Source organism: Coregonus clupeaformis, chromosome 38, assembly GCF_020615455.1.
Source record: "Coregonus clupeaformis isolate EN_2021a chromosome 38, ASM2061545v1, whole genome shotgun sequence".
Taxonomy (NCBI): Eukaryota; Metazoa; Chordata; class Actinopteri; order Salmoniformes; family Salmonidae; genus Coregonus; species Coregonus clupeaformis.
The window spans coordinates 3,379,762-3,393,901 of NC_059229.1; the positions used below are offsets into that span (position 1 = coordinate 3,379,762).

The window sequence follows — 14,140 nt, forward strand, 5'->3', positions numbered from 1 at the left end:
ATACTATAAAATAAAATAAATAATGCCATAGAATTATAAGCAAATCCTGTCTGCTAAATTAACTAGTGTAGCCCACAGTCATTTGGCATAGCCACATCAGGACCTAACATAAGGACAACTCAGAGTATGCTATTATTTTCTTCTGAAATAGACAACATTTTCTTCATTTCATGCTTCTTTAGACCTGTCTAAAATAAATCATGGATTTATTGTGAAGGTGTAGGCTATATTACATGGATTTATTATACTTTTTTAAATGGCTTGTAGGCTATGTGTGAAAGCCAGGAGATGCTAAATATGTTTATGTTAATTAGTGGTCAATTACCGTGAGACCAACAGTTATTTGCTTGACAATCACCGGCTGACAAAATTCCGTGACCGCCACAGCCCTAGTTGTGAGTGATGTAAAAGTGCTGGATATCTTAAGCTAGCTCATCACTAAGCTAAGGATCCTGGGACTAAACACCTCCCTCTGCAACTGGATCCTGGACTTCCTGACGGGCCGCCCCCAGGTGGTAAGGGTAGGTAACAACACATCTGCCACACTGATCCTCAACACGGGGGCCCCTCAGGGGTGCGTGCTCAGTCCCCTCCTGTACTCTCTGTTCACCCATGACTGCATGGCCAGGCACGACTCCAACACCATCATTAAGTTTGCCGACGACACAACAGTGGTAGGCCTGATCACCGACAACGATGAGACAGCCTATAGGGAGGAGGTCAGAGACCTGGCCGTGTGGTGCCAGGACAACAACCTCTCCCTCAACGTGACCAAGACAAAGGAGATGATTGTGGACTACAGGAAAAAAAAGAGGACTGAGCACGCCCCCATTCTCATCGACCGGGCTGTAGTGGAACAGGTTGAGAGCTTCAAGTTCCTTGGTGTCCACATCACCAACAAACTATCATGGTCCAAACACACCAAGACAGTCGTGAAGAGGGCACAACAAAGCCTATTCCCCCTCAGGAGACTGAAAAGATTTGGCATGGGTCCTCAGATCCTCAAAAAATTATACAGCTGCACCATCGAGAGCATCCTGACTGGTTGCATCACCGCCTGGTATGGCAACTGCTTGGCCTCCGACCGCAAGGCACTACAGAGGGTAGTGTGTACACCCCAGTACATCACTGGGGCCAAGCTTCCTGCCATCCAGGACCTCTATACCAGGCGGTGTCAGAGGAAGGCCCTCAAAATTGTCAAAGACTCCAGCCACCCTAGACATAGACTGTTCTCCCTGCTACCGCACGGCAAGCGGTACCGGAGTGCCAAATCTAGGTCCAAAAGACTTCTCAACAGCTTCTACCCCCAAGCCATAAGACTCCTGAACAGCTAATCATGGCTACCCGGACTATTTGCACTGCCCCCCCACCCCATCCTTTTTACGCTGCTGCTACTCTGTTAATTATTTATGCATAGTCACTTTAACTCTACCCACATGTACATATTACTTCAACTATCTCAACTAGCCGGTGCCCCCGCACATTGACTCTGCACCGGTACCCCCCTGTATATATAGCCTCCCTACTGTTATTTTATTTTACTTCTGCTCTTTTTTTCTCAACACTTTTTTTGTTGTTGTTTTATTTTTACTTTTTTTGTTAAAAATAAATGCACTGTTGGTTAAGGGCTGTAAGTAAGCATTTCACTGTAATGTCTGCACCTGTTGTATTCGGCGCATGTGACCAATACATTTTGATTTGATTTTGATTTGATTTGATCTTCCTGCAAGTTGACTTCCAACAGAGATTGGATATCACATTGCACACCAATATAATGTGACACATGAAGAAATATTCAAATAAGGCTTTACACCCTTATAACTCAAAGGAAGTTGAAAGTTAATTCAAAACAAAACAGAAAAGGATAAATGGCAAGGGAGTTGATTAAAAATAGCACTGAAAATAATAAAATGGCAATTGGTGTTCAATTTAAGCAACTCTTTGAGGGCTGGATATTTACTCCATTTTGTGTCATTATAACTCCAACAAATCAACACCACAATGAGTAGTTCAAAATGGGGATTGGAGGATATAAACCCACAAATAGTAATAATAATAAATAAATAATAATAATAATAATATACATTTGACTCCTTAGGAGTTTGATTAACTCTTGTGATTTTACTGTGTACATTTCCAATATGGCACTTTCAAAAATACCTTTCAGATGTATACGTATACTACAGTGCCTTGCAAAAGTATTCATCCCTCTTGGCATTTTTCCTATTTTGTTGCATTACAACCTGTAATTTAAATGGATTTTTATTTGGATTTCATGTAATGGACATACACAAAATAGTCAAAATTGGTGAAGTGAAATGAAAACAATTATTTGTTTAAAAATATTCTAAAAAATAAATAACGGAAAAGTGGTGCATGCATATGTATTCACCCCTTTGCTATGAAGCCCCTAAATAAGATCTGGTGCAACCAATTACCTTCAGAAGTCACATAATTAGTTAAATAAAGTCCACCTGTGTGCAATCTAAGTGTCACATGATCTGTCACATGATCTCAGTATATATACACCTGTTCTGAAAGGCCCCAGAGTCTGCAACAACACTAAGCAAGGGGCACCACCAAGCAAGTGGCACCATGAAGACCTGCTCTCCAAACAGGTCAGGGACAACGTTGTGGAGAAGTACAGATCAGGGTTGGGTTATAAAAAAATATCTGAATCTTTGAACATCCCACGGAGTACCATTAAATCCATTATTAAAAAATGGAAAGAATATGGCACCACAACAAACCTGCCAAGAGAGGAACGCCCACCAAAACTCACGGACCAGGCAAGGAGGGCATTAATCATAGATGCAACAAAGAGACCAAAGATATCCCTGAAGGAGCTGCAAAGCTCCACAGCGGAGATTGGAGTATCTGTCCATAGGACCACTTTAAGCCGTACACGCCACAGAGATGGGCTTTACAGAAGAGTGGCCAGAAAAAAGCCATTGCTTAAAGAAAGAAATAAACAAACACATTTGGTGTTCGCCAAAAGGCATGTGGGAGACTCCCCAAACATATGGAAGAAGGTACTCTGGTCAGATGAGACAAAAATTGAGCTTTTTGGCCATCAAGGAAAACGCTACGTCTGGCGCAAACCGAACAACTCTCATCACCCCGAGAACACCATGCTGCCACCACCATGCTGTGGGGATGTTTTTCATTGGCAGGGACTGGGAAACTGGTCAGAATTGAAGGAATGATGGATGGTGCTAAATACAGGGAAATTCTTGAGGGAAACCTGTTTCAGTCTTCCAGAGATTTGAGACTGGGACAGAGGTTCACCTTCCAGCAGGATAATGACCCTAAGCATACTGCTAAAGCAACACTCGAGTGGTTTAAGGGGAAAACATTTAAATGTGTTGGAATGGCCTAGTCAAAACCCAGACCTCAATCCAATTGAGAATCTCTGGTATGACTTAAAGATTGCTGTACACCAGCGGAACCCATCCAACTTGAAGGAGCTGGAGCAGTTTTGCCTTGAAGAATGGGCAAAAATCCCAGTGGCTAGATGTGCCAAGCTTATAGAGACATACCCCAAGAGACTTGCAGCTGTAATTGCTGCAAAAGATGGCTCTACAAAGTATTGACTTTGGGGGGGTGAATAGTTATGCACGCTCAAGTTTTATGTTTTTTTTTTGTTATTTCTTGTTTGTTTCTCAAAAAAAATATTTTGCATCTTCAAAGTCGTAGGCATGTTGTGTAAAGAAAATGATACAAACCCCCCAAAAATCCATTTTAATTCCAGGTTGTAAGGCAACAAAATAGGAAAAATGCCAAGGGGGGTGAATACTTTTGCAAGCCACTGTATACAGTCGATTTATCCTATATCCTTGACTTCATCACATAAAATTCTGAATGTCAAAAGCCAATCTTCCTGCTCTTACATTTCCAATACCGCACTTTCAGATGTATACGTAAACTATACAGTAGATGTATGCTATATCCCTGACTTCATCACTTCACATAACTGTATGTCAAAAGCCAGGAGACTCCTCCCACTCTATCTCCTTTCAATAATACCTTTCGGAGATGTAGGCCTATATACATGTATATATTTACACACATCCCTGGCTTCACCACATCACATACTGTAATATGTCAAAAGCCAAGAGACTCTGATTCTCACTGTATCTCCCAGCTCTTACATTTCCAATCTGCTCTAGCCCAGTGTGACCGGGCCGGTCTCGCCACTGGTTTACACCCGCTTTGCTCTCCGCCAGTCCCCCTGTGAAAAGGCTTTAGGGGCTCAATCATGGAGACTTTGATGTCGTCTGGAGCTGTAATGATTTAACATTGTTTAGGGGATTTCTTTAATCCAACGCTGCCATTAAAATCCCTTTTCCATCCCCATCCTTCCTCCGATCCTTCCAGGCCCTCGTTACTTGCTGCTGCATCCATGTCCCTCCTCCGTCTCACTTTGTCTCCCCCCGTAACTTATTATTGGGCTTATTAGGGGACAGGATCAAATTTAAATTTCTTGCCAGTTGGAAAAAGTTATATCCAAATCAGAGTGGTTGGTGGTGATAATGGAGGTTAGAACTTGGAAGTGAATTGAAACTGTAGGCCTACAGACTTATAATTATAAATTGATTATAGAATAGGTTTGTGAATATATAACACATTTATATTTCACTGTTAGTAAGATGCAACATTGACAGGACACCACAATTGATATGACATAGAAGTAAAAAAAATCTCCATTGATCAAAGATCAAACATGTATTATTTGTTTACATTTCCAGATTCACATGTAAAATATGTTATATCCCATCAGAGGAAAATGTGTATATCAACATTTCCATATAATTATTCCCTAAACCAGTGGTTCTCAAACCTTTCCTCTGGGAGAGGACATTTAACAATTTTGTTGTAGCACTGAACTAACTCCCCTGATTCACCTAGTGAAGGTCTTGATGATTAGTTGACAATTTGCATCAGGTGTACTAGCTGTGGAATAGTTAAAATACATGGAATGGCTGTGGGTTCAGGAGGAGAGATTTGAGAACCCCTGCCCTAAGCAACGTCACCAAAGAGCAGCAAAATCTCGGAGAAAAATACATATTTCTAAGCGATCAGATAAAAGGCAATGTAGCTCATTACTGACATGGAAATTATTCTTTATCTTCTTTTAATCATGTTCTGCCCTGAAGGAGATCAGAGCTATAGGAGATACCAGACTGACTGTAGTAATCTGGGACAAAGACAACGTCTGTCTGTGCGAGTAATATCATACTAGACAATGACTACAAAGAACCATGATGAGATATGAACCAGATATGCCAGATCCTTTACATTTATAGTTTGTGTTTGTTCATTTGATGAAGGTGTGGTGGACTTAATCGGAATTGGGTAGTGTATGTGTGTGCGTCTGCATGCATGTGTGCGTGTGTGAGTGTGTGTTGTCTTACTTGGGCCGTCCCACTCTTCATCTTTCTGTAGCCTGACTTCTGACTTCCCACAGTGTCCATCATCATCCTGTGATTTTGATTGGCCACCATCTTCTTCACCTGAGGAAGGAGAGTTCAGAGTTCAGAGGTCAGCCTCACTCAGCAGCAAAGGGGCCAGTAATCTAATGGTAATATCCACTTGGTTATTTTACAGTCTACCTGCTATTCATTTAGTAATTAAATGGTTATTACATAAATATATAAAAAACCAGTTGAAATAGGACTGCAAACTAAGGCATTAGCAGAGTTTATACAACGGGTGGGTCTAATCCTGGATGCTAATTGGTTAAAACCGCATTCCAGCCGGTGTCTATTCCACAAGTTACCACTGGCTAAATCTATGAAGTTGAAATGCCTATTTACTCCGTCTGACCCCATCCAACTTTGGCTAACACAGTCATGTCAAACAGTGCAGCCAGAATAACAGCAAAGTAGCTGCATTTGCGTTTGTTTAAACTGTTTTCTACAGTGTAGATCTAGTATATAAATTGCCTGGCTGGGCTGATGAGACAGTGGATTGCGCAGTCAGATGAAACAGAGTATATAGGCATTTCAACGTCATAGATTTAGCCTGTGGTAACTTGTGGAATAGACACCGGCTGGAAGTGGTTTTAACCTATCAGCATCCAGAATTAGACCCACCTGTTTTATAAATATAAGATCTACACTGTAAAAAGCATCTAGACATTATCGCCCATTTCTTTTAGACTAGCATTTGGTTTTCAACAGCAGAGATTTGTGATAACCTTGATGTTGTCTTTCTGACATTTGCAACATTGTTTCAATATTGAAATTCAATGGTAATGAAAGTGTCGGGAGTCGGGACGATATAGGCTGGCAGCTTTTCTCAGTGAATCAGCATCATTCTTATGGATATATTTAAAGAATGACAATAGAAAAACACAAAATGCAGCTAGTTTGCTGTTATTCCAGCTTCAGTTTGAAGTGATTGTGTTAGCTGTGTAGTTGGCTATCTCTCCTGAACAGTAGCCTGGCGAGAGAGCAAATGTTCTACGCCAGGCAAAATTGCACATCATTAGCTAATGCATATATCCCAAAAAATCACTAGAAAACAGCTTAAACAAACGCAAATGCAGCTACTTTGCTGTTATTCTAGCTTCACTGTTTGACGTTGGCTAGCTAGCAAGGGATAAGAATGTTGCCAGCCATCATGGCAATGGAACATTTAGAATGAACGACTGGGTCGCATCTCCCATAGATTTAGAACAAAAACACTGAACGACTGGGTCGCTTGCGTCTCTGGCAACCGAACCGATAGCACAAATGACCAGCCGGCTTGGGCAGCAACCCTAGATTTGTGTCAGGACCATATCTCATGGAAGGATGAAATAGTATGAATAAATTCATCAAAATAAAGTTTTGAATTAAAATTTGTAAATCATTATTTGAATATGTTGTTAACCCGTTGTATAAAAGTGGTAATGCCCTCGAAGCCGGTGTTTGGAGAATATATTGGCACGGGTTTGCTGGTCTCGGGCCTAACAACACCCGTGCCAATATACACTACATGGCCAAACGTATGTGGACACCCCTTCAAATTAGTGGATTTGGCTATTTCAGCGACACCCGTTGCTGACAGGTGTATAAAATCAAGAACACAGCCATGCAATCGCCATAGACAAACATTGGCAGTAGAATGGCCCGTACTGAAGAGTTCAGCGACATTCAACATGGCACCTTTCCAACAAGTCAGTTCATCAACTTTCTGCCCTGCTAGAGCTGCCCCGGTCAACTGTAAATGCTGTTATTGTGCCAACTGTAAAGTTTGGTGGAGTAGGAATAATGGTCTGGGGCGGTTTTTCATGGTTGGGGCTAGGCCCTTTAGTTCCAATGAAGGGAAATCTTAACGTTACAGCATACAATGACATTCTAGATGATTCTGTGCTTCCAACTTTATGGCAACAGTTTGGGGCCCTTTCCTGTTTCAGCATGACAATGCCCCCGTGCACAAAGCGAGATCCATACAGAAATGATTTGTCGAGATTGGTGTGTAAGAACTTAACTGGCCTGCACAGAGCCCTGACCTCAACCCCATCGAACACCTTTGGGATGAATTGGAAAGCCAACTGCGAGCCAGGCCTAATCACCCAACATCAGTGCCCGACCTAACTAATGCTCTTGTGGCTGAATGTAAGCAAATCCCTGCAGCAATATTCCAACATCTAGTGGAAAGCCTTCCCAGAAGAGTGGAGGCTGTTATAGCAGCAAAGTGGGGACCAACTCCATATTAATGCCCATGATTTTGGAATGAGATGTTTGACAAGCAGGTGTCCACATACTTTTGATCATGTAGTGTATCCTCCAAACACTGGCTTCTTGGGCATTATCACTTAATTATGCTATTCAACTGACACTGTTCATACTGTGAATTAATACAGCAAAAGACAGGGGAAATGTGGTATGGACTTCACAAGTATGCAGCCTCAGGACATTGACATTAAGCTGTGCCCCTTGAGCAACATAAACTGGAGTAAATGGCTCATGTGTGTTCATTACAATACAGTAATGTAACACTGATGTTCTGCAGGACTAACAGGAAAAGTAAAACATCAGCAGAATGAAGGACATGAGGAAGATTACCAAGGGATTTGCAAAACTACTGTAAACAGCTGCTAGCCTGGTACTTAATCTATTATTAGTTTAACTGTACTGATGTCCGCTAGAAGGAGTTTGTACTGTAAGGAAGGATGGCATGGCGTTTAGAATGAATGATAAGACTGATGTTACAGCCGTAACTGTATGTACCTGACTGGTTGACGTCACAGAAAATGATTTCTCGACTACTACATAAAGTATGAGACTGAGTCCTCTGCATACACCTGGTACATCTGTGTATAAGGCTGGTTAATGTCCATTCAACACATAAATTATAAAATATATCAAATACATATCAGGAATCATTCTCTGTCTTCACCTGTGGACTTGATCATTTCCACAAGCACACACAATTATTTAAAAAAGCAGGTGCCCAAAACAATTTCAATATAATTTGTAGCTAGAAATGAATGCGCTTAAACATTGTCCCTTTTATTCCTTAACAAAAAGAACAAAATGAATGCATAATAATGAACTGCAACACCAATTTGAAAGATTTTCCGTTTGAAGATTTCTTCCCTGCAAGGCACTGAAGGTAGTTTATAAAGTTTGTGTCTCCAAACTTTCTTGAATGCAGTAAATATTGAAATACATTTCAAAGGGAAGATTCATCATTTAGAAATAACATACTGTATGTACCGTTTAGACGGCGAGTGAATTTAAAAAGGCCTGGGGTTGTTGAATTCCAGTACGGGAGACGGCGAATATAATATCCTTACCTCATTGACCCTGGAGCAGTGTGTAAATTAGCCTTGTGTGATTGTAAGGTGTGGCCAGGAGAAATGTATGTAATTGAATTTCAGTTCAAAGAGCTAGTGATAGTATACTGTAGCTCGGGATGTTGGAGCCCTCCAGCGATCGTTGTTATTTACCTCCTATGACCAATAAACTTGTTAGTAAAGAAGAGGTTTTTCTCAATATCACACTTCTTGTTGAAATTGAATTTTAGAATGAAAAGGAAAATAATGTTCCCCCCGCAACGGAGGGTGATGGGGGTGGTGTGCAGATGGAGAGAAAGAAAGATAGGTGAGAAAGAGAGGGGAAGGAGTGACAGATTCACTCTGGGTGGGTGTACTGAAGGTGTTGAAGAGGGGAATGGAAGATGATTGTGCTTAAGGTTGTTTGTTATTTCTGTTTGGGTATTGGTACTAAAGCCAACTAACTGCCAGTCCCTTCAGTTAGATCTAGACAGAAGAAAACTTCTGTGCATTTTTCTTGACATTTTGTAGGATAATAAAACGAAAACTTTGACAACAATGTATTTCCTTATTGGTTAGACTTTTGCAAAACAGGTGGGGGATCTCAACAGTTATCAAACGTTATAGTATATAAAGAAACCAACATAAATACTGTGGCTGAATAATGAAAAGTAGAAGTATCACCTTTGTTGCTGGAGTCATCAGCATCTGACACACTTTTGCGGTCGGCATCATCAGAGGGGTTTCCATCCATTGAGTCTTTGTAAGACAGCGCCTCTCTCTCTGATTCACAAAACCCCTGGACCTCTTCCACACCAACTTCCAATAGGCCTGAGAGGGAGAGGGAGAGGGAGAGGGAGAGGGAGAGGGAGAGGGAGAGGGAGAGGGAGAGGGAGAGGGAGAGGGAGAGGGAGAGGGAGAGGGAGAGGGAGAGGGAGAGGGAGAGGGAGAGGGAGAGGGAGAGGGAGAGGGAGAGGGAACAGTCAGTTCAAGCATTCCCAAAATACATGTCCACATTACTGATCATTACAATCTGCCTTCACAAAGATCTTCCCTCTTCTCAGGCAGAGAGAGATAAAACTAGAATAATAGAAAACATTATTATCAAGAGAGAATAGAGTGAAATGGGGTGATACAATAGGTCCTACTTCACTCTGCTTTGAAAATTCAGAATGGAAGCATATTCTACACAACAAAGTGGTTATTCCACAGTGAGCAAAACAGGAACTGATCAAAAGCGTAAGGTTGCACAGCGGTGATAAATATTCACAAAAGCAAGGCAGTGAAGGTAGTCAGAATATAACACACTTTTTTATTATTATGTCAGTACAATGTTGATTTTTAATTTACTCCTCCTTTTAATTTACGCCTTTGGGAAGTACACCACCAGTGTAATCAGTAAGTTCATTTTTACCCGTTTGATTCATTTTCCTCCCCTCCACACAATTGTACTCCTTTAAATCGGAGTGATTCGTTATTGCTCTGAGCTGTACAAATTCTTTGATATTTGCATATTCCTGTTTTTGCTTTAATCAGGGGCAGTGGAGGAATCACGGATACCTACCTGCATGAATTAATTAGTTCAGGAAATTTCACCTTTGATATACTGTATTTAATTTGTTTCATGTCATTTGAAACTTGACATGAAATTTTAATGTAAACATGAATGTAAATATGCATTTGAAATTCTAATGTATATTTACATTAGAATTTCTATCCTTGGAGTCTGACTGAGGATACATCAGGTGTAAAGAGAATATTGGTTTTGTGTGTGTGTGTGTGTGTGTGTGTGTGTGTGTGTGTGCATGTGCACGAATGCATGCTTGCTTGCGTGTGTGTGTGTGTGCATGCATGCTTGCCACACGTTATTGGTCAAACTGTCAACAGAGTAGCTAGCAAGCAACAAGATATGCCAAATAGCTGTCTAAAAACCACTTGAGGGTAAATAAATCAGATTTGACCATTTAGACACAAGTTGCATGGCCAGGAATCTGATTTGAAATGTGGCTTGAAATATCTGATTCCATGTGCCTCTTGGCTGTTTAGACTGGAGGAAAAAGATCAGTTTCAAATCGGATATGCAAAAATAATCGCTTTGAGTCACTTCAAACTGTCAATGTGAACAAGGCTTTACTCTCTCTTATTCTTACACACAGCGTCCCTAAGATCCTTTGATCTCCATTTGTGACTCTCTCTTTCATCAGTGTTGGGAATTACTCCTTTGTAGGAGGTTAGAGAGTGAAGCCCTGCTCATGAAAAGAGGCAGAGCACAGATTTTGCTTTGTCATTATGGGGTATTGTGTGTAGATTGATGACGGAAAAAAACGATTTAACCAATTTTAGAATAAGGCTGTAACGTAACAAAATGTGGAAAAAGTCAAGGTGTCTGAATACTTTCCGAATGCATTGTATATTTCACTGTTGCATGTCAAAAACCGAATGACCACACACACAAAAATAATGGTTCTAAATAGTACCAGATAGGGGTTGTAACCATGGCAGAGAGTTTTTTGGTGCTTTATAGAACCGTTTTGAAAGTTCTATAAAGATTCATGCTCATTAGGTTCTAAACGGAACCTGCATGGTGCTAGAGTATAAAAAACCATTTCCTAAGGTTATATACAGTGCCTTGCAAAAGTATTCAACCTCCTTCGCGTTTTTCCTATTTTGTTGCATTACAACCTGTAATTTAAATGGATTTTATTTGGATTTCATGTAATGGATATACACAAAATAGACCAAATTGGTGAAGTGAAATGAAAAAAAGTACTTGTTTAAAAAAATTCTAAAAAATTCATAACGGAAAAGTGGTGGGTGCATATATATTCACCACCTTTGCTATGAAGCCCCTAAATAAGATCTGGTGCAACCAATTACCTTCAGAAGTCACATAATTAGTTAAATAAAGTCCACCTGTGTGCAATCTAAGTGTCACATGATCTGTCACATGATCTCAGTATATATACACGTGTTCTGAAAGGCCCCAGAGTCTGAAACACCACTAAACAAGGGGCACCACCAAGTAAGTGGCACCATGAAGACCAAGGAGCTCTCCAAACAGGTCAGGGACAAAGTTGTGGAGAAGTACATATCAGGGTTGGGTTATAAAAAAATATCAGAAACCTTGAACATCCCACGGAGCACCATTAAATCCATTATAAAAAAATTGAAAGAATATGGCACCACAACAATCCTGCCAAGAGAGGGCCGCCCACCAAAACTCATGGACCAGGCAAGGAGGGCATTAATCAGAGAGGCAACAAAAATACCAAAGATAACCCTGAAGGTGCTGCAAAGCTCCACAGCGGAGATTGGAATATCTGTCCATTGGACCACTTTAAGCCGTACACTCCACAGAGCTGGGCTTTACGGAAGAGTGGCCAGAAAAAAAGCCATTGCTTAAAGAAAAATATAAGCAAACACGTTTGGTGTTCGCCAAAAGCCATGTTGGAGACTCCCCAAACATATGGAAGAAGGTAATCTGGTCAGATGAGACTAAAATTAAGCTTTTTGGCCATCAAGGAAAACGCTATGTCTGGCGCAAACCCAACACCTCTCATCACCCCGAGAACACCATCCCTACAGTGAAGCATGGTGGTGGCAACATCATGCTGTGGGGATGTCTTTCATCGGCAGGGACTGGGAAACTGATCAGAATTGAAAGAATGATGGATGGTGCTAAATACAGGGAAATTCTTGAGGGAAACCTGTTTCAGTCTTCCAGAGATTTGAGACTGGGACAGAGGTTCACCTTCCAGCAGGACAATGACCCTAATCATACTGCTAAAGCAACACTCAAGTGGTCTTGGAATGGCCTAGTCAAAGCCCAGACCTCAATCCAATTGAGAATCTGTGGTATGACTTAAAGATTGCTGTACACCAGCAGAACCCATCCAACTTGAAGGAGCTGGAGCAGTTTTGCCTTGAAGAATAGGCAAAAATCCCTGTGGCTAGGTGTGCCAAGCTTATAGAGACATACCCCAAGAGACTTGCAGCTGTAATTGCTGCAAAAGGTGGCTCTACAAAGTATTGACTTTGAGGGGGTGAATAGTTATGCACGCTCAGGTTTTCAGTTTTTTGGTCTTATTTCTTGTTTGTTTCAATATTTTGCATCTTCAAAGTGGTAGGCATGTTGTGTAAATCAAATGATACAACCCCCCAAAAAATCCATTTTAATTCCAGGTTGTAAGGCAACAAAATAGGAAAAATGCCAAGGGGGGTGAATACTTTTGCAAGCCACTGTAAAGAACCATTAAAAAATGTTTTATGTCGCACCAAAAAAGGGTTCTGCTAGTGGTAACAACCAGGGCCTAAAATGTACTTTTTGGTCCACCAGCCACTGTGGGAGGTAGATGGAAAAATCTACCAGCTTAATGTTTCTAAAACAAAAAATTGATTAGTAAGTAGTAATGTGATATATTGCTAAATTTCACTTCATTTATTGTGACCCAAGTCTTTTAATCAAAATATCAGATGAGACAAAATGTACCAACTCAAGTCATGTCACTTGTGTGTGAGATTTTGGATCTGACTACTAGTAGACAGCATCTCTTCGCTATCAGTTGAAGCAGCAGACTCTAACTAACATTGAAAAACAACCGACCTTGTGAACAAAACAATGTAAGTAGCCAAGAAACATGTGGACAAAGTCTCACTTTGTAGACTTTCGAGTAAATTAGACCAACTTTTATGCCTGTTCGCAGCGCCTCCAAAAATGAATCTATCAGCACAGTGCACAAAGCTCCTTAGCCAGGCAGTGTTGCTGCGCAAGGTGAGTTATAGATTCGTATTTATTTGTGCGATTAGCAGCTATAAAACAAAATGGCAGAAATACTTTGAAAACAGTTACTGCAGCATTTTTCTGCTATAAATCACAATTTGCACGTGCTCATACTTGACTACATTTTATGACCTGGTTATAACCCTTTCTGGGGCTATATAGAACCCTTTTTTATGATTCTTTATGGAACCTTTATGGAGAATGGTTATATAAAAAAGCTTTCTCAGTCTGAAAGGTTCTTTGTAGATCCTTTTGAAAAACCATACAGGGTTTTTTATTCTATTCAAATCAAAATCAAATCAAATTTTAAAATCAAATTTTATTGATCATATACACATATTTAGATGTTATTGCGGGTGTAGCGAAATGCTTGTGTTCCTAGCTCCAACAGTGCAGTAGTATCTAACAATTCACAACAATACACAAATCTAAAAGTAAAAGAATAAAATTAAGAAATATATAAATATTAGGACGAGCAATGTCGGAGTGGCTGGCATTGACTAAAATACAGTAGTATATACATATGAGATGAGTTAAGCAGTATGTAAACATTATTAAAGTGACTAGTGTTCCATTATTAAAGTGGCCAGTTA

At 40.5% G+C, this 14,140-nt stretch overlaps 1 protein-coding gene across 1 annotated transcript in view; it reads right to left on the reverse strand.

The window, feature by feature from the left end:
• The window catches only part of LOC121553965 (zinc finger protein ZFPM2-like), a 120,053-nt gene that overhangs the window by 64,409 nt on the left and 41,504 nt on the right, over positions 1–14,140 (reverse strand). Inside the window, exons 2-3 of the mRNA XM_041867370.1 lie at positions 9,452–9,598; positions 5,415–5,513 (exon numbers count right to left, since the gene is read on the reverse strand). Coding sequence (XP_041723304.1) covers positions 5,415–5,513; positions 9,452–9,598 — 246 coding nt within the window. The remainder of the gene's footprint in view (positions 1–5,414; positions 5,514–9,451; positions 9,599–14,140) is intronic.